Source organism: Bos taurus, chromosome 16 (assembly GCF_002263795.3).
Source record: "Bos taurus isolate L1 Dominette 01449 registration number 42190680 breed Hereford chromosome 16, ARS-UCD2.0, whole genome shotgun sequence".
Classification (NCBI taxonomy): domain Eukaryota; kingdom Metazoa; phylum Chordata; class Mammalia; order Artiodactyla; family Bovidae; genus Bos; species Bos taurus.
The window spans coordinates 80,230,016-80,251,198 of NC_037343.1; the positions used below are offsets into that span (position 1 = coordinate 80,230,016).

Consider the following 21,183-nt stretch of genomic DNA (forward strand, 5'->3'; position numbering starts at 1 on the left):
TGCAGAGCAGAGCCCACAGAGGGCAGGGGCCACACACCTCCTCCTCTGCCTGGCTTCCACAGAGGGCTCAGGGCCAGGGGCGCAGAGCAGCGTGGTGGCTGGAACCCCGCTGGCAGTGCTGGGCGGGGGGCGGTTCGTGATCACACAGAGCGGGCTGCTGCAGGCCACGCCGTCGGCTCTCTCTGCCGTGGAGTCGGCCTGGGACCTGTAAGGGGTCCTAAAATCAAGAAGGACACAGCAGAAAGGGAACGGTCAGCACACAGACACCACTGCCCTGGGACCTGTGAGGGGTCCTGAAGTCAGGAGGACATAGCAGAAAGGGAACAGTCAGCACGCGCACACACACACAGACACACACACACACAGACACACACACACAGACACACACACACCACCGCCCTGGGACCTGTGAGGGGTCCTGAAGTCAGGAGGACATAGCAGAAAGGGAACAGGCAGCACACACACACAGACGCACACACACACAGACGCACACACACACAGACGCACACACACACAGATGCACACACACCACTGCCCTGGCAGAGGCAGAGCCTTGAGGAGGGCTTGCCCAGAGAATCTTCTTGCTCAGAATTTGTCTGTGGTCGGTCTGTTTTCTTAATTCTGAGCTCTTAAATCTTACAACAGTGATTATGCTTTCAATCTGACATCTTGAAAAGGGAAAAAAAAATTTTGAGATACAAAAAAATGTCACTTAATTAGCTATGGCACAAGTAGTGACAGACACGAAAGTGCTCTGAATGCCTCCTGAGCACCACCTGGTCTCCACACTCTCTCTCACACACACACACACACACACATACACACACACACACGAGACGACACTGAGGTCACTTACACCGCCCGCAGCCCCAGGCAGGGAGCCCCGAGGGGCCGTGGCCGACACCAGGCAGGCAGACGACCGTCTTCCCAGATCGCCCAGACCCACTCGGGAGCACTCTGCAACCTCACCTAGCGGAGCAAGCGCTCTCTCTCCAGGGAGCCAGTGCCCGACTGTCCACATTCACAACTGCAGACAGGAGTGACCCAACAGAAACTAACGGGATCCTACGCGCAACCCTGAGACAGACTTCCCTTTGGCAAGCTGTGCAATTACACTCATTTACATGAAAACAAGATCTTTGTTTCTTAACAAAGACTTGAGAGCAGCCATTGGCTCTGCACCCAAAAAGCCATCGTTTGTGATGTCACAGCTTGTTGCTGGGGTAACAGAGACCCAAAATTGATACTCACAGACATGGGGAAGCAATGGAAGTAATAAATGCTAAAAATCTGTTTTTTTCACCTAATTACAACTACCACAAATGCTTTAAGTAGCTATAAGCTCATTTTCAAATAATCACATTATAATAAGCTTGAAAGAATGATCAGATCATAAAACTACCAATACGGTACCTAGATGCAAGGATAAAAATAGAACAGTTCTGAACTGGTATCTAAAAAACACAAGATACTTCTCCAGAAGCAGTTAATAGCTCAGGAAAAAGGTGAGATTTCACATTTTTTTTTTTAATTAAAGTGAAGGCAAATAATTTCTCAGACTTCCAAGATGTATAAGTCTCTAGGAAGCACTAATAAAATTAACCAGAAACAAAGGTATAAAAAATTTACAATCATCAAAACCTCACATGAAATTCTGCTTAGTTAAAACATGCTTTGATCTCTGCAATTTATTATGCTGGAGAAATGCCAAATATTTTATTTTGTTAAATTACAGAATATGATTTTTACTATTTTGAAGTGCATAATTTTACAGGCTGCTGGGATCGGAAGAGGAAAAGCTCCAGGGCTCTGGAACCACCTGGGGCCAAGCTTAACCTCTCCCATCTCTCGCCCTCTAAGACAGGGATAACGATGACTGCAAGTGCAAGGTCTTGTGAGATTAAATAAGACAAACCTGTGGAACACTTAGTGCCCAGAATAAAAGATAAACTCAGTAGAAACAAAAAAGTGAAAAAGAAAAGAGCCCCAAAATGCACAGACCCAGGCTCAGCCCGCCTCTGCTCCTTCCAGCCTCGTGGCCGTGGTTAGATAGCTGGACTCTGGGTCTGTTTCCTCATCTGTAAAGTGAGGCCGCCGCTCACAAGCTGGGGGGGCTCCTCAGGACCGAACAGGACACACCCACAGTCATGCTGCTCACTCCAGGCCCCTATGGCTCAGGGCAGCCACGAGCCCGGTGAAGAATCCACACGCGTCAAAGTCTCCCCGGCTGCGGGAGGGAGCCAGCGAGGCTTAAGCAGAAAGCTAGTGCTTCGGGGGAAATTCTCAGTTCAGAGGCATTCCCTCTTGGCACACAGCCCTGTCTCCTCGTCCTCCCTTGAATGGCCTAGAATGCAGCCGTGATGGCGAGGACTCTAGCAGCTACTGTGGGCCACGAGGCAGCCCCCGGAAACGGAAGCCACGCTCGGGACCACGAGGCAGCCCCCGGAAACGGAAGCCACGCTCGGGACCACGAGGCGACCCCGGAAACGGAAGCCGCTCCAACCACTGTGACTCGAGCCACGCGCCAGCCCTGTCTCGGGACCGTCCTGACTGAGGGGAAAAATGAAGACTCATCACACCGCAGTCCCCATTACCGGGTGTACTGTACGTGTGAGTGAACCAAGTCCTGATGTCACGCTGTTCGGCACGAGCCCCATGCCTGGCCCAGACTGGGGCTCAACACAGGGCAGCTGCTACGCCTCCTCTGCCCCCCCGCCCCCAGGCCACGCTCTGAGCTCGCCGGGAGCCTCTCTGCCTCAGCGTCGCCACATGCGGGAGAACACGGCTGTCCCCACAGGCTAGCACCCTGGGCAAGCGCACTGTAGTGGGGCCTGGCGCGAGTGCGCACGGTCACACGGGGCTGTGAGCAGCGCCCAGCAGAGGGCAGCACCACGCCGGGAGGACAGCATCAGGCGGCCCCAGCACGGGCGCAGGCGGCACCGCCCTCGCGGACGCTTCGTTGCCTGCACCAGCTGCAAGGACAGGAGCAGAGTGGCCCTGGCCGCAGCCGGGGAAGAGCTCTGACCACAGTCACACCAGCTACGGCCGCAGCGGACACTCCGCGCCACGTCACACTCCGCCCGCCCAGCTGCTGCTCGGACGGGCCGGACGCCAGGAAGACTCGGCCGGGACAGAGACGACCAGCGCCACAGCCTCCTCACCGCGGCCCGAGCGCTTCCGGTGCAGGACCGAGCCTCCTGTCACCGGGGTCTGGACGCCGTCCTCCAGAAAGAGACACAGAAGAGTCCTACTGAGCACTACAGAAAATGTAGGTGAAAGATGGGATGTTTGTGATCTCTGATCTGCCACACAGTCTGAGCCTGGACTCGCGGTCCAGACCGCAGGGCTACTGAGAAGTGAAAGCGGCCATATTAAGCTGAAGCCTGAACGCCCCTCCGTGGACAGGACAGGCAGCCTTGAGGCGGCTGCGCACACCTAACCCGAGCTCGCCAAGCCGCACCTGACGGCCTGCCGGCGGCCCAGCGCTTACCTGCCGTGGTGCACAGACCAGCAGTGTGCCCTGCACGGAGCAGGGCGGGAGGCGGGCTGCCGGCCGCCCGGAGCTGGACAAACCCCCAGCAAGGAGGGAGGCAGCAGGAGTGGGCTGCGATGGGCTGAAAGGTGGAGACAGAGGGGCCACTATGTCCAGCACAGGATGCACTGTCACTTCCTCCAGGACGCGAGGCTCACCACCCGCCCAGCGCCACCTCCCCGCCCATCTGGGCGCTTCAAGCAAGTTGGGCAGAGGAGAGGACGCAGCCGCTGGGAGTAGAGGGACCCAGCCTGACCCGCGCTGGGCCTGCAGCCAGCAGGCCTCGTCCATAACCTGCAGAGGGGAGGACAGGAGAAGAGGTGCAACAGGAGGAAGCAGAATGCATGGACGGAGTGGGCCTGAGAGGGGAGGCTGGAAAAGACTCCGACAACCCCTAGGACAGAAAGTCATGCGAGCCCAGAGGCCTCCCTGAGACAGAAGCACCACTGCAAAAGCTTGGAGACGCTCTGGAGCAGAGACTCAGCGCAGAGCGCAGAGCGGCCAGAGGCCAGGGCACCTGAGGGTCAGGGGTCCATGTCTACACAGCAGCAGCCGGGAGGTGGCGGAGCTCAGCTTCTCTGCTCCACCAAGACACGCAACCACCACCTCAACTGCAGCAGGCAATCATGTGAGTCTGAATTTATTTAAAAACTTGACCATAACAGCAACCTGGGGGTGTGAGCAGAAATGGTCAGGAAGACTTCTTGGGCAAAAGACACATCTTACTGGCTGTACAAAAGGAATTTCTGCGTAGAACAGCAAACGGGAAGTTTCTGAGAGTTGGCATAGTCTAAGAATGACAAACACCTCCTCGCGCTTTCTGTCTGAAATAGCGACTGTGTATGTTTCTTTCCTTTTGAAAGATCATAAAATAAGATCTGCTCTCTCAGACTCGCTCACACAAGGAAGCGCACTCCCGCCCTACAGAGAAGCGGCCCTCCCCCCAGCCAAGCTCTCGGCTCACCAAGACTGTGCAGACGACATCTGCCCACCAAACACTACTCCCTCCACGCGCCCGCTGAGACGTGGACGTGGAAGCCCCAGCCTGCCACAGTACCCCACCAGGCCTGAAGAGCGAACACGGCCTCGCCCCTCCAAGGTCTAGGACATTATTCTCCTTGACAACTTTTCTTAGTCCTGGATCCAACCATAAGGAGCAGGAAAGCATCTATTCAGACTAAGGCCTCGCCCCTGAAGACAAACAGGCAACAGCCTCAATAAAGCCAGAAGCATGGAGGCTGTGGGACAAGCTTCCGTTGCATCCCTGAACCGGGCAGGCACGCTGTCCAAGCTGAGCCTTCTCTTACAGGACACATCTGCAGAGCTGAAGTTTCAAAAGGCTACAGTGGCTCTCTGATTTCAGAACGGTGCCCACGTTCTGATGTTAACTGGTTGATAAGATTCTTCCAAGCAAATGAAAACAGTTTTTATCCCAAACATAGTGTGTGGCCAAAGCCTGTATCTAGGCAGCCGACCAAGCACCAAAACGCCTAATGATGGAGACTGTGGCACGAAGAGGCAGGTGGAGGGCAAGAGAGTGGGAGTGAGGAGAGGATGCAGAAGAAGCCACGAGAGTCAGATTCTTCCACAGGAGCAGCAAAGTTTAAACTGAAATATTAATTGTGTCTTACAGCTTCAGGGCTCTGGCAGGGGTGCGCTGCTTGCTGGCTGGTACATGGCAAAGAAAGTAACTGCAGAGAGGGGCATACAGGTGAGAAAGGGGCAGGATACCCGGGTACCTTCTCTGCACCACACTTGCGACTTTCACATCTTGATGGATCTGAGGGCCATTAAAGTCATAAAAAAAAAAACAACAACTCAAGTCCCTGAATGAACAAGCTTCAATACAAGACTTTTAAATAAAAAACCGTCCCCATCTCCCCTTATACCCTCTGGGCCCCTCCCTGCCTCCCCGCTCCCCAGGTGAGACTGGAGACGAGGCTGGGGCTTAAGCTCAGTCCCGCTCAGACACTGCTGGGAGCCGAAGTGGCTGCAGATTGCACAGGACTGAAAGGGCGGAGTGTGTATTCAGATCTGTCTGTGGGGAGAAGTTGGAATTAGCTTACTCTAACTCAGTTAGGAAAAGAAATTAACTTTAACTTAAAATTACTTAAGATGTTAATCCCAAGAAATCTAAAAGCAATTATTTTTTGATTCACTTTTGTGATGCTAATTGGGTATAAAAAGGCATGCAGTCACTACCCATCTGTCCACAGCCAGAGTGAGGGGCAGGTACCTTTTCAGGAAGGTCGACACGTAGGTCGAGGGAGCGGCCGTCTGCGGGGTCTCGCTCCCCTTGGCTGCGTCCCTCCAGGGCTGCCGGGGCTGGGAGCCACTGCGCACCAGGTTAGCAGCCGACTCTCTGCGGAGGCAACAGACAGGGCGGCGCTGAGGCCGCTGCCTCCCGCCGCGCCAGGGGCGGGGCGGACAGGGAGCGCGGCAGAGGGGCACGCGGGACGCCCTCCAAGGGCCTGTCTGCGGACTCCGCTGCTCCCTGCACAGACGGAGGACCAGTTCAGTATCTCTGTCTGCCCGTTCACCCACTTCAGGGCCAGCCCTCCTCACTGGGGACCAAGGCCTCGCTCCCAGGGTCTGGAGCTTCTGGAAGGAGCAGTCACTTTGCTCCTCGTTTAGAAAGGCTGGCGAGTCAGCCCAGGGCAGGTCACTCCAAGCAAGCAGAGCAGGAGTGGGGATGGACAGGACGAGCATCCAGGAGAAGCAGCCCCTCGGCTCACAGCAGGGCACACACCCAGGAGAGGCTCACCCTCAGGTGACAACTCGGGCCTCTGCCTCCCCAGGTCCCCCAGCAGCCCTTCCCAGGTGGGGACTGTGGCAAGTGCAGGCCGCTCCAGCAGGCCTGGGTGGACCCGGCCTCCGCGCCGCCAGCAGGCAGCAGGCGGCGCCCGGGCTGCGGGGGTAGGATCGCGCCTTGAGGAGCCGGCTCCAGCCCGCGGGCGGCTCTGAGACACCACGTAGGTCACAGTTCCCACACTCATCTTAACATGGACATAAAAACTAGAAGCTGCTCACTCCGTTCTGTAACAAGGTTTCTAGTGCTGCCCGTGGGCCAGGCCCTGTGCTGAGAGACCCGTGTGGACACTGAGCCCCCTTCTCAGAGCCCGCTGTGCACAGACACAAGCCCCCTGGCGGGTCGGGGACCCCGCACTGGACTTGGGGGGTGGGGCACGACAGTACCTGTTCTCCTTCTCCTCAAGGTCGCTAGTGCTGCCCGGCCTCCGCAGCCCCAGTGAACTCAAGGAGCTTCTGGTTTCTCTCTCCTGCAAAGTCAAAACAAGTGAAGCACAGAGAAGGCCCGCCCTGACACACTGAGGCAGCGAAGCAGAGCTTACACACCTGCGTGATTTACTTCCAAACTCAGCACCAACTCCTGCTTGAGCGGTATTAACAAAGGCTTATTCCCAGCTCTCCTCCATTAGACGCCAACACGTAGGGAGAGAATTCTCTTGGGAAAAGCCGGGATGATCAAATAAGGGAACAGCAGCAGGTCCCACCAAAAGGGGACCTCTGAAAAGCCAGAGACAAGCTGTGCTCTGACGTTGTCTGCCTTGAAAGGTAGCCACAGGCACGACAGACGTGCTGACACCCTGGCCCGAGCGTCTCCAGAAACACAGGGCTGACTGAGGGGGCTGCGTTCGGAGGAGACCCGGCCGCTCAGACAAGCCGCCAGCATGCCCCGTGAAACCTGGACCATCTCAAGACCAGGAACACGCGGCTCCCAGGGAACAGCGGGTGAGAGCTCAGCCCCCGCATACACCCATTAGTCAGGGAAGTAGATGCAGAAGTTTGTTTTCTAAGTGTTCAGTTGCCCGAGCTTCATTAGGCTTGAAAGCCCAACTAAGGAACTCTGCTTCTGAACACTAAGAGAGCGAGCCACTGGTGCTGGTTCAGAGAACGTTTTAGGCCACATCCCTGCCTGCACGCTCTCAAGTTTCTGCCCTAGGGGACCACGGAAGGGAAGAACAGAAGGCAGGCCAAAAGGAAAAGGGTTTTTCTTTCTTGGACAACCAAATCATCTCAAGCAAACAGCTATCCGATGGTCAACACGCGGGTCTCCTCTTACAGACTCTGTACTTCCAGAAGCAGCTTAGGCCCCAGACACTGTCTCCATGTGTCCCCGAGGCTGAACTGCCACCGAAGGACACCGCACCTTTTCTCTGTTGTCCATCAGGGCGGAGATGCGGGGGCTGGAGGCCGAGCGGTGGACAGATGCGCCCCGGTCCCGCAGGGCCTCCCTGGCCCCAGCAGCCTCGCTGAGCACGTTCTGGCTGCCAGTCTTCCTGAGGCCCAGCCTCCACGAACACGGAGACTCGTCCCTGGTCTCTTCCGGCTTGCTGAAGAGGCTGGAGGGCTAGAGGGAAGGGGCATTGGAGGTGAGGTCCCGACGGCTCCTCCCATCCTTGGCTGAGCGGCGAGGGCAACGTGAGGAGGACAGGGGGCCCAGAGCAGGCCGGGCGCCACAGCCACCCCCCAGCAGCCCCCAGCCCTCGCAGGGCGCCCACCCAACAGAGGACCCACCAGCTGGGTGAGTGCTGACACAGGGCCAGGGGACAGCAGCCTGCCCGTCTCCAAGCCTCCACCCACCCAACTGTGAACCTGGCTGAGCGTTGACCCTCCTGCAACACGTGGACCCTGGGGAACACAGGCGGGCCACGGCCCTGTGGCGGGGCTGTGGTGAGCTGACTTAAGGCAACACTGACACACACCGCAGGCCTCTCCACCCAGACTCTAGCTGCTTCAAGAAAACAGCTAATCTGATATAGGCGACAGTTCTAAGCATTTCAGATTTCAAGAAGCAGCAAAATCAAAAAGAAAAAAATGGCAGAAGTTATACGGTTGCCAGGTTTTAAATTCTGCCAAGAGAACAGCTTTCAAAAATGAATGACCGTTTTCATTACCATCATTTCGTTAAAAAGTAATGTTAACGTTAAAAGAGAAAGGTTCACAGAAAGCTTACACTGTCCTTAAGTATCTCACTTCCACAAACCACAGAACACATCACAGACCGGAGTCAGCCAAAGACAGGCTGAGGCACAGCTGGCCCGGGGACCACCAGCCCACCGCCTCCCTGGCCACGGGGGCCCCGCCGGAGCGCTGGTCCCTGCTCCAGAACCAGGCCAACTCTGCTGCTGGCACAGCGGGACGCAGCAGAAGCCTCGCCGTGCTTAGATCTGCTCTTTCGTGCACACCCCTCTGAGGGGCTCTGCAGAAGCACCCTGTGGGCTCTTTCAGAGCCGTCCGGGCTCCCTCAGCATCTTCTGAGCAAAGCGGCAGGGGTGTGTGTCAGTGGCTTTCCTAATCCAGTCCTTTTCCTCCTAAAGAGCGGGTGATCCGGTCACACTCCTCACAACGGAGTGAGGACCACGTCCTGCCGGGGCCGCCAGAACGCGGAACGGCCGAGTGTCTGCCTCCTGGTCCCCATGGGAGGCGCCGAGGGGCCAGCAAGTGAGGGAGCGCGTGCAGAAGCACAGCGCTTCCCAGCACCTCAGCCAAAGCATGTGCCAGTTCCCCTGCGGTGAGCCTCAGGCTGAAGAGGCCAGGGAGGCTCTGGCCCTCAGCCCCTCTGACCTCTGCCCTCCCGCCAGCAGCTGCACAGACTTCACCCATGGAGGGAGAGTGAAGACACGCGTGCTCGTCGCTGCGCCCTGGCTTCCACCCAGCCCGACTGTGACCCATGCGCCCCAACCTCAGACTCGGGATGACAGACCGTGGCAGCACTCCCCTGGTCCCAGGCTGCTGGCGCCTGGCCACCCCGCACACGGCAGCCACATCGCCGGGCCATGGTTTCTAAGTTCTTTAAAACACACTGCGGGCAAGTCATGAACGCACTGCTTGTGTCCACCCCCCAGACCCACACCCTGACGCCCTGACACCCAGAGTGACAGCGTCTGGAGACCAGGGGGTCGTCTGAGCTCCAGGAAGAGAGCCCTCACCACGGATGGAACCTGCCAGCACCGTGACGGCAGACTTCCAGCCTCCGGACGGTGGGACACAGACCTCGAAGTATAAACCACCCCGTCTGTGCCCCCCGTCACAGCAGCCTGAGCCCGCCATGACGGGGGGCATGTGGAGACGCAGTACACGATGTGATCAACACTCGGCCACGACAGAGCCACAGAAAGGGATGAGCTAACGCCATCTGCGGCGACTCTGACGGATGGAGAGGTGATCGGACCACGTGCAGTCAGAGAGAGACACGCATCCCGACACCACTTGTGATGATCGGACCACGTGCAGTCAGAGAGAGACACGCATCCCCACACCACTTGTGTGTGGAATCAGAAAAAAAAAAAAACGATTTTACAAAACAGACTCACAGACAGAAAATAAACTCACGGTTACCAAAGGAGAAGGGGTGTGAGGGATGAATGAAGAATCTGGGATTAACATATATACACTGCTACATATAAAACTGGAAAAGGAAATGGCAACCCGGTCCAGTATTCTTGCCTGGGAAATCCCATGGACAGAGGAGCCTGGAGGGCTACAGACCATGGGGGTTGCAGTCAGACTCAACTTAGCAACTAAACAACAAAAGTATATAAAATAACAAGGCCCTACTGTATTAACACTGGCACCCTGTACTCAATACTTTGTAATAATCTATAACGGAAAAAACCTGGAAAAAAATACACATGCAAGTATAACAATTACTTTGCTGCACAACTGAAACGCATGCTGTGAGCCAACTACACTCAAGTAAGAAAAACAGGCTCGACTGGATCTTTAAGGTCTTTGTAATTGTATCACCGCAATGGGGGCAATACCCAGATTAACCGCACACACTCACTCTCCTGGTTGAAGAGGCGGGAACGGCGCTCTGCGGGGCTGCAGGGGTCCGCTCCGTGACGCTGCTCCTGTTGTCAGAGTTGGGACGGCTGGGGACGGAGCCCGGCCCGTCATCTGGGGTGAAAGACAGGAGAAGCCACAAGTGCATGAGGAAACCCTTGTGCGAGTCTGTACTGTTCTGACACAAAAGACTCACCCGTTACCACACGGATCACCAGGGCCACGTGAGGCTCAGACTCCAACCACGATGAAACCTCCCGCAACCTCTGCCTCTTACAAGAAAATGGGCTCAGGTGAAATTCTGTCTTGACACCAACTCCCACACGAACAACGGACAGCCTTCTCCTCACACACGTCACACACACACAGTTCATCAGTAAGTACGGGCAGAATCCACTCTGGGGGCTGGAGAAAAAGCCAGAGAAAGTACAAGACAGACCTTGCTCCCTAGGCAATTTGAAAAAGAGGTAAGATGCAAAACAGTCACGGTGAGGACGCGGCGAACACACCCAGTGCCGAGCCTGGTGGGCTCAGAGAGGAGCAGGCCCGAGGGCGGAACGTGGGCCTGGCGGGGGACAGCCTCAGGCCAAGAGCACTCTCAGGGCGCTCCTGGGGCGCGGTGGAGACACAAGCAGGAGGGCCCCCCCGGGTGTCGGCAGGAACCCGTCTGCTTGCGCCCAGGGGCTGCTGCGCCTCTAGTCCCTGGACTCCCCAGGCCCAGCCCCGCGACCCCGCGGAGAAGTCTTCCTGGGCAGAGATGTTCAGACTGCCCTGAATATTCACAATAACCGCAAGAGCTGTCCCAGGGCTGACCCGGTGAGCCTACACCTTGGGTGTGCCCTCCACCCCCCCACACACTGACCCCAGGCCTGACCCGTGACCTTCTGTGGCCCCTGGGCTGGGCATGCCCCACCACCCGCACACTGACCCCAGGCCTGACCCATGACCGTCTGTGGCCCCTGGGATACGTATGCCCCCCCACACTGACCCCAGGCCTGACCTTCTGTGGCCCCTGGGGTGGGTATGCCCCCCCTACACTGACCCCAGGCCTGACCTGTAACCTTCTGTGGCCCCTGGGGTGGGTATGCCCCCCCACACACTGACCCCAGGCCTGACCTGTAACCTTCTGTGGCCCCTGGGCTGGGCATGCCCCACCACCCGCACACTGACCCCAGGCCTGACCCTTGCCCTCTGTGGCCCCTGGCACAGAAGCAAAGGGACACAAGCAGACGCCTGGAAAGGCGCATGTGCGGAGCTTGTCCTCTGTGGTTACGGCTGGAATCCAGCTGCCACGGGGAGAGCAGGGCTGCCTGCCTGACGGCCAGAAGGGAGAAGCCCCCTCAGCCGCCGGCTCAGCACACGCCTGACTGTGCCAGCGCTGCCACACGAATGGCAGGGAAGCCGCCTGGCAGAGCGCTTCCCAAGCCACCAACTGCTAACACCGCTGCATGCACAGAGCCGTCTTGCTGCCCCCCGGGCTCTGGGCCGGCTTGTCACGCAGCAGCAGATCACTAACTCAGCAGAGGCTCACGGCAGCTGAGGACGAGAAAGGGAAACGCAGGCTGCTTACACCTACCGCAGAACATCGTTAACACTCCCTACAACCACACGCGTGCGTCACACACACGGAACCGTCACTTTACGAGGCTGCGCCTGAGGCCAGGCCTGCTCAGTGTGCGCGGGGGTCCAGGTAGCACCTGGAAGCTTCAGGCACAAGCCGCCCCCCCAGGCCCCCAGGTGAGCGCTGCGCACCTGTCCGGCCCAGGGCCCAGCCGGACACGCTGCGCCCCCGAGCGCCTGTAATGCACAGCTGGGGGAGAGCAGATGCGCACGGAGGCCGAGCCATCCGGGCAACACAGCGGCTCCACCCGTGGGAACCCGAGTCAGAGGAGCCAGTGCAGAGACGAGCAGGCGGCAGGAGGGCGGGGCTGCAAGGGGCACCCCCGTCAGGAGAGCGTCTCGGTCAACTGGGCACGGGAGCCCGGGCGCACCGGCCCCCCACACGGCGCGGCTCTCCTCAGCCCCACCCAGCTTCCCTTCCTGCGTGTCGCCCGCCCTGCTGCTCTGAGCCCCAGTCAGAGTCGGGGTCTCGGCACCCACCACCCCCCGCTCTGAGACCTCACTCACCTCACCTGCAGGTCCCCTCCCCGCTTACACACAGGGCAGTGTAAGGAGTAAACGAGCACACGTTACGGGTGTTGCGATTTAACACACCATGTAAGCGTGACGCGCTGTGCCCCGTGTGGACGCACGCGGGGCGTTCTTGGGAGGGTGTGAGCTCCTCGTCCTCCTTGACCTCGACCCGAAAGTGTCGGGATAAATCCCAAACTCACAGTCCTCCTCACAAGGGGACACAGCCAGCTGCGTTCACCGCTCACGTGACGTGTGCCTTGCTCACGCACACGCCCTCCTACCCTCTGCGCGCCCGGGGCACACTCAGCAAAACAGCCAGTGACCGTGCCTGCCCCTCCCAGGCCAAGTGCAGGCTGAGACCCAGAAGCGACCCCCGGAGACCCCAGCCCCAGGTCCCTGCCACGGCCTAGGAGGAGGGGGTGCCGCTGGAGGGCAGATGGGTGAGAGGGCGGGACGGGGCTGCCTCTGCAGCTCCCCCACAGGGAAGGCCTGAGCAAAGACTCCCTCAGCCTGGCAGGCCCGACAGCCTCTGACCAAAGTCAACCCCCGATGGCAGAGCTGAACCCCACGGCACAGCAACTGCGGGGTGGGCCTCGGGGCCCATGTGGGAACTCCAGCAGCCCAGGGCGGCTAGCCCACACCCGGACCTGGGGACAGCGCTGCAAAGGCCAGCTGCAGCCTGGCAGGAGAGGTCAGGGAGGCCAGGCCACTGGGCTTGGGACACCCTCTGCAGGCAGAGCCTTGAAGGGGGCACGGGAGGGCTCTGAAGAGGATGCAGCAGCGTGAGCAGCATGGAGCCAGGCTGCAGGGAACGAGAGACCTGAGGCCTGGGCACCTGGGGCCAATCAGCAGCCCAGGCCGCTGAGGCGGTGACCTGGCACAGAGAAGCCTGGGCGCATGTTCCAGACAACACTGGGAGCCTCAGGAAGAAAGCAAACGCTAGAAAGATGGACGTGTACATGTGTGACGGGTTTGCCATGGGCGTTTCCAGAGCACGCTGTGCCTGCAACTCGAGTCTCAGGGACTAAACGGTTTTCTCCTGCTCTACAGACCAACCCGCTGCCCGTCTGCTCTACAAAAGCGAAGATCCTAAATGTCCTCGGAGAGACCAGACGTGGACAAGGGCAGCGCTCCCCTGAAACTGCAGAAATCACGTCAGTAAAGGAGACCCCTCACAGAGCGGGTGCCAGGGAGGGGCAGGCTCCGGGGGGACACACACTTGACTCTCAGCCAAAGCGGGCCCACCCCCTCACCGAAAACCCTGCATCTTCTCGGGATGCCTCTGGAGGGGAACATGTGGTGACCACAGGCCCCGGCCTGTGGAGTCTGAGCTCATCCCGAGCCCCCAGTTATCCAGCAGAGCCACTGCCGCAGGCAGACCCACCCAGCAAAACCCAGATCTGCCAGGTCCACCTGGAAGGGGACACCTGCCCACGAGTGGAGACCCCGGGCTAACCCAGAGCCTGGTGGTCCGACCAAGCTCAGCACCCCACCCTCACTGCACAGCAAACTGAAGACTCTCGACACAATGTGCATCGTCAAGAGTCAGCAAGGTAACCAGGATTGTGTTCCTTCTTCCATCCCCAACCAGCAACTGAAGGGGCTTCACATGATGAGAAGGGAGAAGCAAACGGTCTGGGGCCCGTTTGGGAATCAGTCCCCCAGGGCTGGCTCCACCTGCCTTCTGACACGTGGCGGCCCCCTGCGCTCTGCGGACGGCCGGCCTCGGGGTCCCCCGCCTCCTTCTCGGCCTCTGACTCCGAGGCCTCGTCCTCGCCCTCGTCGGAGCTGGAGCTGCTGGACTCTTTGCTCTCCTCCACTCGCTGGGACTTGGGCGTCTCCTCCTCACAGAGCATCTTCTCTTTGCTAAAGTAAAGACGACAATCTGAGTAACTCAGAGAGGGGAAACCACTTTCTGAGCTCGCTGCGGAGCTGGTAGAAGGGGGACAAGCCTAGGAACCTCTGTGTAGAAGTGGTAACAGAAACACACATAAACCCTCCCTCAGGTCCCTTTAGTGTCCAACGTGAGAGTGTGACGTAAGGAGACCTGGCTGCTCTGCACTCGGGAAAACGGGGCTACGACTCCTCATGGTGAACGAGGTGAACAGTCTTAACAAGTCATTTAACAAATGTTTACTGCGTGATCACTGCGCGCCAGGACCACGTGAGACGCCCGAACAAGGGCAACGGAACAGACGTGGCCCCGAGCTCAGAGCTTCCAGTTCGGGAAGCACTTGGGACTAAGAGCCCGCAGCTGGGAAAAAAGAAACACACACGGTCTCCATTACTTCACAAAGTGAGCGCAGACCCCTACTCGCAGGTCCCCCGTGGCCACGCCACACACCTCCTCACCCATCGAACATCCCCCGTGTTTAAAGGCCATCTGGCTACAACCAGACACGAGTCTCTTTGCCGTATGAATTCTCAAGCTACGTCCATCACACGCAGCTGGGCTCAAACCCAAATATCTTACTTCTTAAAGAGTCTGCTGTGCAGCTTGCTGTTCAAGTCTGATTCGATTAGCTTATTCCGTGTCTCTTTTTCACTTCGAAGCTGGAAATCAAGAGAACAGGAAAGGGAAGATGTTGACTACGGGAAGAAATCAGCAGTGACGAGAACTCCAGCGGCCCCATCACTGCACCAGCACCAGAGGGGAGCCGGGGGGCGGGACAGGGGACACAGCGGAGGGTCTGCTCAGAAGATGAAGACAGAGGAAAGCCCTCAGCCAGTGAGAAGAGGAAAACCATGGCACCAGAGCTTCAGGGACACCAGCCTCCTAAACATCCAAACCTCATCACCCCAAACCTCACTCCAAAGGGTGAGACGCCAGAAGCGCCTGTGAGAGAACACTCTATGATCCGATGCTGAATTAAGTTGGCGAGGCTTCTACAGAGAAACAGGTGCCAAATGGGAAACGAGCCCTTAGGAAAACCTGCCCAGCACTTAGACACACGCTCCAGACAACATGTATCTTTATGCCTGGACCCCAGAGTTATGCGGAGGCAAAGGCAGGCAGCACTCCCAGTGGTGGGAAGATGTCATTTAGTGAAGACACTATTCGTGTTCAGAGACAAACCACACTGGGTAAAACACACGTGGGAACTCTCTACTGTATTTCTGCAACTCCTACGTGAGCCCCAAAACTCTTTCAGAATAAAGTATTCATAAAACAACACGTAACCGTGAAAATCACACTCTGATGTGAGCAAGGCTGCGACTGCTCAGTGACGGAGCCCACTGGGCCCAGTGCATCTGCCACTCTGGGGCCGGGCTCCCCAGCCCGACGGCGCTGAGCGCCGGGAGCCCCACGCTCTCCCCTCAGAATGGCTCTGCACGCCCTTCTGAACCCGAGCCTCGGCCCCGCAGAGGGGAACACAGGAAAGCAAGAGCGTGACCTTCCTCCACCCCAAGGGGAGCTGCTCGAGCCCTGCGGTGACCGGCCCCGTCCTCCCCACCGACAGCCCTCCTGCAGTGGAATGTGACTCACTCCCTGCTCGCCCCGGTCTGGGAGGGCTTCCACACTGTGCCTGGACGTGGGCACAAGCCTCCATGGTCCTCCTGAGAGGCGCTGTGCCACGGGCCCAGGAGCAAACCATCACACACTCAGGAGAGCAGGAAGGGAGCGACTGGACATCGGATGGACCTGGGCTAGGTATGAGTCACTGACCAAGCGCCGGCCCAGGCCACATCTCTGAGCTTCGTGGGTTTGCTTGCTTTCTAAGAAAGAAACATATTCCTCCCTGTAGTCAACCTCCTTTAAAGAAAGAAGTCCCTTCAGTCAATAAGGAACTCAAGAGACATCCTCAACTCAGTACTCCCTGTTTGGAAAACACTGACTCCAACACGCCACACTCACTTCCTAGAACTCCAGCAACCAGAGCCGCCATCGCCGTGTCTGCCTTCCAGCTCGTGATACAAGACAATGAGCGAACTTCTGCAGCAATGGCTTTGGGGGTGTTTCCTCTAATGGACAGTTCCTGGAGGAACAGCGACCACTGCCGGGACTCGGACAGACAGACCACACGGCCGCCAGGCAGACTCACCACGCTCTGTCTCTTCTGCAGCGTCTCCAGGTGCTCCACCAGGCCCTCGTCGGCCACATCGAACGGCGTCTGGCCCTGGCGAGGAGACAGACGCCACGGTCACGCACCTCTACCCGGGGACTAGCTGGCGCTCGCCTCACGCCTCTGACCGCTGCCTCCCTAACTCGCCGACTTAGCACCAGGATGAGGCCCTCCTCTATAAGAGAGGAGGCGTAAGACAGGGGACCCCACAGACACAGGGCTTTGCGTTTTGTGAAACAGTGAGCAGGAAATCCTCACCTCACCTCTAGTGTTTATCGTCTCTTGGCAAATAATCAACTGAAATCTCTACTTGTATCTCTTCCAAATGCTCACAGTTGCTACAATGAACTCAACAAGGGGCTCTCAGAGGCCTCAGAAGGAGGCCCAGGCGTGGGCACTAAGACCAGTCACAGGAAGCAGCCCGTTAAGTGAGACCCTCAGGCCACAGCTCAGCGAAGGGCCCGGGCCCACAGACCGTGGGTGAGCGGGGCGGGGCGGGGCAGAGCGGAGCGGGCCCTGAGCAAACAGCCAGGCCTCGGCAGCAGCAGGTGAGAGGAAGCTGCAGGGCCTCTAAGCTGCCTGAAGCGAGGCTGGACAGCACTACGTTCACCAAACTCGAGGATGCTGTCGTCGTCACGTTTTAACGAATGGACGTGAGCAGGGTTCAGCTATTACGCTTCTGAATGAAAAGCTGAAGCATTTCACACTTCTCCCGATAGCGGTTTCGGGCTTCCCCACTGCTCACTTCCGCTAAGGTAAGAACGTTTTCTTTTTTCATTTTCTGTCTGTTTCAGGGGCTTCAGTGTAAGCAGAGTCAGCAGACGGGTTTCATGTCACCAGGCGAATGTGCCTGTAGGTGGGTGGATGGGGCAGGTACAGGGCTCTAGCTGCTGGGGGTGCCTGCTCCAGATGGCAGGCCTGGCCACTGGGCAGGGCCTTCCCGCCTCGTGCTCCAGGACGCCACTGGGGGCGTCCACTCACCAGCTTGTTCCTGATGTCCATGTCGCAGAGGGCCTCCGCCAGGATGGAGCAAGCCTCCTTCACGCCCCAGTGAGCGGCTGCGTGCAGAGGGGTCCAGCCGTCGTGATCCTGGACGTTGAGCTCATAGCCAGCCTGAATCAAAAGTCTGAGGAGAATCCGGACGAGACGTTCAGATCCTCTGCATCAGGGTTCCCTGCCCAACGCACAGCCATCTGTCTGATGTTGCAGACCCCAGCCCCGAGCCCCAGCCCCGAGCCCCGGCCCCGAGCCCAGGTCTGTTCTCTCAGGCATCAGCGCAGCTGTCACAGCTGAGTCCCCCCCGAACGAGGCCACATTGGGGTGCAGCCATGTCATCCCTCAGCACAGAGATCACCCAGAGCCCCGTCCGGAACCCGGCCCACGGCCCCTCATCCTCTCCCTCCTCCCGCGCCCATTCTCCGGGCGGTCTGCCACCTCCTACCGCAGGAGTGTCTGCAGGGGCTCCCACTGAGGCTCCAAGGCCGCGGGGCATGTGGAGGCCAGCATGACCCCCAGCCGATGGAGGCAGCACCGCCGCAGGCCTCCAGAGAAGCAAGCAAGGGAACCCTGCCCTGAAGACAGGAGCACCAACACCCACCACACAGACCAGGAGCCTCGTCCCAGGACACAAGCAGTGAGAGCGCCTGCTGACAGACACAACGGAGCTGCCAGCAGCCAGCACTGCACCTGCCGGCGGCCCTGAGGCTCCACAAAGCAGGGGGACGCACAGGGATGGGAAGACGGAAGAGTCCAGACCCCTCCCGCACGGGCGACCGCCCTACCGCAGCGAGTACAGCTCCCCTGAAACCTATGCCACCAGCCTAACGAGTCCACAGAGGACACAGGGACGCATGTCTGCTTGTACCGCGGGGGTCGGTGGGGGGTGCAGGGGACCCGGAGATGAACCGCCAAGCAGCAGGAGACCCACCAGGCCCTCCAGGCCACCCCAGCTCTGCTCCCCGGAGAGCGCCAGGAGAAGCCGGGGCGGCCAGTGGGAGGAGGGCAGGGAACGACCCAGCAGGTAGTGGAGGAGGGGGAGGAGGGCGGGGGGGAGGAGGGGGGAGGAGGGCAGAGGGGGGAGGAGGGCGGGGGGAGGAGGGGGGAGGAGGGCAGAGGGGGGAGGAGGGCAGGGGGGAAGGAGGGACAGCGAGGGGGGAGGAGGGCAGAGGGGGGAGGAGGGGGGAGGAGGGCGGGGGGGGAGGAGGGGGGAGGAGGGCAGGGGGGGAGGAGGGCAGGGGGGAAGGAGGGACAGCGAGGGGGAGGAGGGCAGAGGGGGGAGGAGGGGGGAGGAGGGCGGGGGGAGGAGGGGGAGGAGGGCAGAGGGGGGAGGAGGGCAGGGGGAAGAAGGGACAGCGAGGGGGGAGGAGGGCAGAGGGGGGAGGAGGCGGGGGGGAGGAGGGACAGCGAGGGGGGAGGAGGGCAGGGGGGGAGGAGGGCAGGGGGGAAGGAGGGACAGCGAGGGGGGAGGAGGGCAGAGGGGGGAGGAGGGGGAGGAGGGCGGGGGGGAGGAGGGGGGAGGAGGGCAGAGGGGGGAGGAGGGCAGAGGGGGGAGGAGGGCAGGGGGGAAGGAGGGACAGCGAGGGGGGAGGAGGGCGGGGGGAGGAGGGACAGCGAGGGGGAGGAGGGCAGGGGGGAGGAGGGGGGAGGAGGGCGGGGGGAGGAGGGGGAAGGAGGGCGGGGGGAGGAGGGGGAGGAGGGCAGAGGGGGGAGGAGGGCAGGGGGGAAGGAGGGACAGCGAGGGTGGAGGAGGGCAGAGGGGGGAGGAGGGACAGCGACGGGGGAGGAGGGCAGAGAGGACAGTGCCCCCTCTGGGAACCTCAGCGCTGCGTCTGCTCCTGGCTGTGTGTCCCTGCCGCAGTGCGGACCCACCTGAGGACCTCAGAGTAGCCCTTGGCTGCAGCCACGTGCAGGGCAGTGGCCCCCGAGCGCGCCTGCCTCACGTCGGCGATCCTGCCGCTGTTGAGCCACTGGCGGGCGTCCTGAAGCATCTGCTGCTCCTCCTGCCGCCGTGCCTGCTCGAGGTCCAGCCCTGCGGAGGCATGCCGGACAGCCACTCAGCCGCCGCGGCCCGGCAGGCCCGCCTGAGGGCCAAGCGCCAGTAGCAGCTTGGTGCTCAGCCAACTCACTCTGCATCAGAAGAGCCATGGCGTTCACAGCCGCCAGCAGTCCCCCAGGGAGAGGCCACAGGGCTAACACAGACAGCAGGCCCACTGAGGCCTGCAGGCACTCTGGCCTTAAGAACCTGAAGACAGGCGGGCTGCTGCTCTGTAGCACCTGCAGCAGTACAGTCACAGCCTTTCCACACGCTAACCTTTGCTTCCCCACAGTCCTCTGCGGGCAGCTGTCACCACCCCCACTGAGCACAGGAGGGGATAAACACGCGGAGGCCGGGCGGTCACTCGGGGCCACAGAGCGGTCGCCCCAGGCCCGTCTGCCCCTCCTCTCCCCTTGCTACACCTAAGACGGGGCAACAACCTTAGTCTCAGGTATCATGTACTTTGATAAATTAACTCCCTCTGAAGTTCATTTCCCTGAGTACAGAAACATGCTGAGTGAAGCTCTGTGGCCTAGAGTTGAGGAGCAGTCAGCACAGAGACACTTCCGAGGGATTCTATTTCCCTTCAGAACATTACGGACAAGTTATTAAGTGTTAGTATTCTCAGCTCTGCAGGCACTCGGCCTGTCTCAGCGCCTCAGCTCTGCTGCTGGAGCAAAGGTGGCCTTGGGTGGTGTGAACGCAGGCCCATCCGGCCAGCAGGAATCCCATCAGGAAGGTCACAGCAGAGAGACCCCCAGGGGGACCGCAGACTGTGGGTGCGGGGCTCCCGGCAGGAAGGCACGTCCCCGCGCCTCGGGCCCACACGGCTCTGAGGCACTTCCGGCAGATGCCCCAAGGCCTGTCCTCCCTGCCATGCAGGCCCAGGGTTACTTGCAACTTTTTAAATTAAAAGAACCCAAAGACCTCCAGTCAGAGATCCTGACCGGTTCTCTGAAGTGGATTCTTCTGAAAATATAAAGTAAGTATTTTCAGAGTTTCTTCGTCTAATTAATTAGCTTCCTCACTGTGACAAACTACCAGAAAATTTCATAATCAGGATGGTTAAAGATCACTTCAGAGGCTGCAACAAATGTCCCATCAGCATCACGTTCAGCTCTGCTCAAGAGGAAAGGCGCAAAGTCAGAGAGAGGACTGGCCAGTGCTCAGAGGGACAAGGGCCGCGGAACGCCACGCCCACGCCGTCTGCACACTAGGGAGCTGGCGTGCGCCCCTCCTCAGCCTGCCCTGCAGCGCCACAGCGCCCACCGGCCGCCCGACTACACCGCGGTGCACGGCCCAGGGCTGCAGGGGCGGGCCGACCGCACGCGCCTCTGGAGTCTGGCCTGGCTGATCCGCGCACGAGGACTAGCAGGACATGTGCCGTGGGCAGCAACGGCCGGCGTGAGCAGACAGTGTCGTGCAGCGATGCCCAGGCCCCTCCTGCCCTCTGGCCCTCAGCTCACCTTGCTTCTTCACCTGCTCCAGAAGAAGGTCCTTCATGGCAGGCTCTTCTGCAAGGTCAGAGGGAACTTCACCTTCGCTGTTGACGATGCCCACGCTGGCTCCATGGTTAATGAAATACCTATGCAGACAAGACCAGAATCAGAATC

General features: G+C 59.4%; 1 protein-coding gene across 14 annotated transcripts in view; it reads right to left on the reverse strand.

Moving 5' to 3' along the window:
- The window catches only part of PPP1R12B (protein phosphatase 1 regulatory subunit 12B), a 167,369-nt gene that overhangs the window by 95,504 nt on the left and 50,682 nt on the right, over positions 1-21,183 (reverse strand). For 7 of the 14 annotated variants that reach the window (XR_009490774.1, XR_009490773.1, XR_009490775.1 and 4 more), the window contains exons 3-13: positions 21,037-21,155; positions 19,405-19,564; positions 17,518-17,662; positions 16,516-16,590; positions 14,946-15,025; positions 14,154-14,338; positions 10,341-10,453; positions 7,701-7,901; positions 6,728-6,810; positions 5,769-5,894; positions 38-217 (exon numbers count right to left, since the gene is read on the reverse strand). Coding sequence is in view for 7 of the 14 variants with exons in the window: in XM_059875611.1 (XP_059731594.1) it covers positions 38-217; positions 5,769-5,894; positions 6,728-6,810; positions 7,701-7,901; positions 10,341-10,453; positions 14,154-14,338; positions 14,946-15,025; positions 16,516-16,590; positions 17,518-17,662; positions 19,405-19,564; positions 21,037-21,155 (1,467 nt within the window). In the remaining 7 variants the exon portion in view is untranslated. Of the gene's footprint in view, positions 1-37; positions 218-969; positions 5,313-5,768; positions 5,895-6,727; positions 6,811-7,700; positions 7,902-10,340; positions 10,454-14,153; positions 14,339-14,945; positions 15,026-16,515; positions 16,591-17,517; positions 17,663-19,404; positions 19,565-21,036; positions 21,156-21,183 lie in introns of those variants that run through there. The other 7 variants (XM_024976588.2, XR_009490776.1, XM_024976587.2 and 4 more) reach the window with 7 other exon arrangements.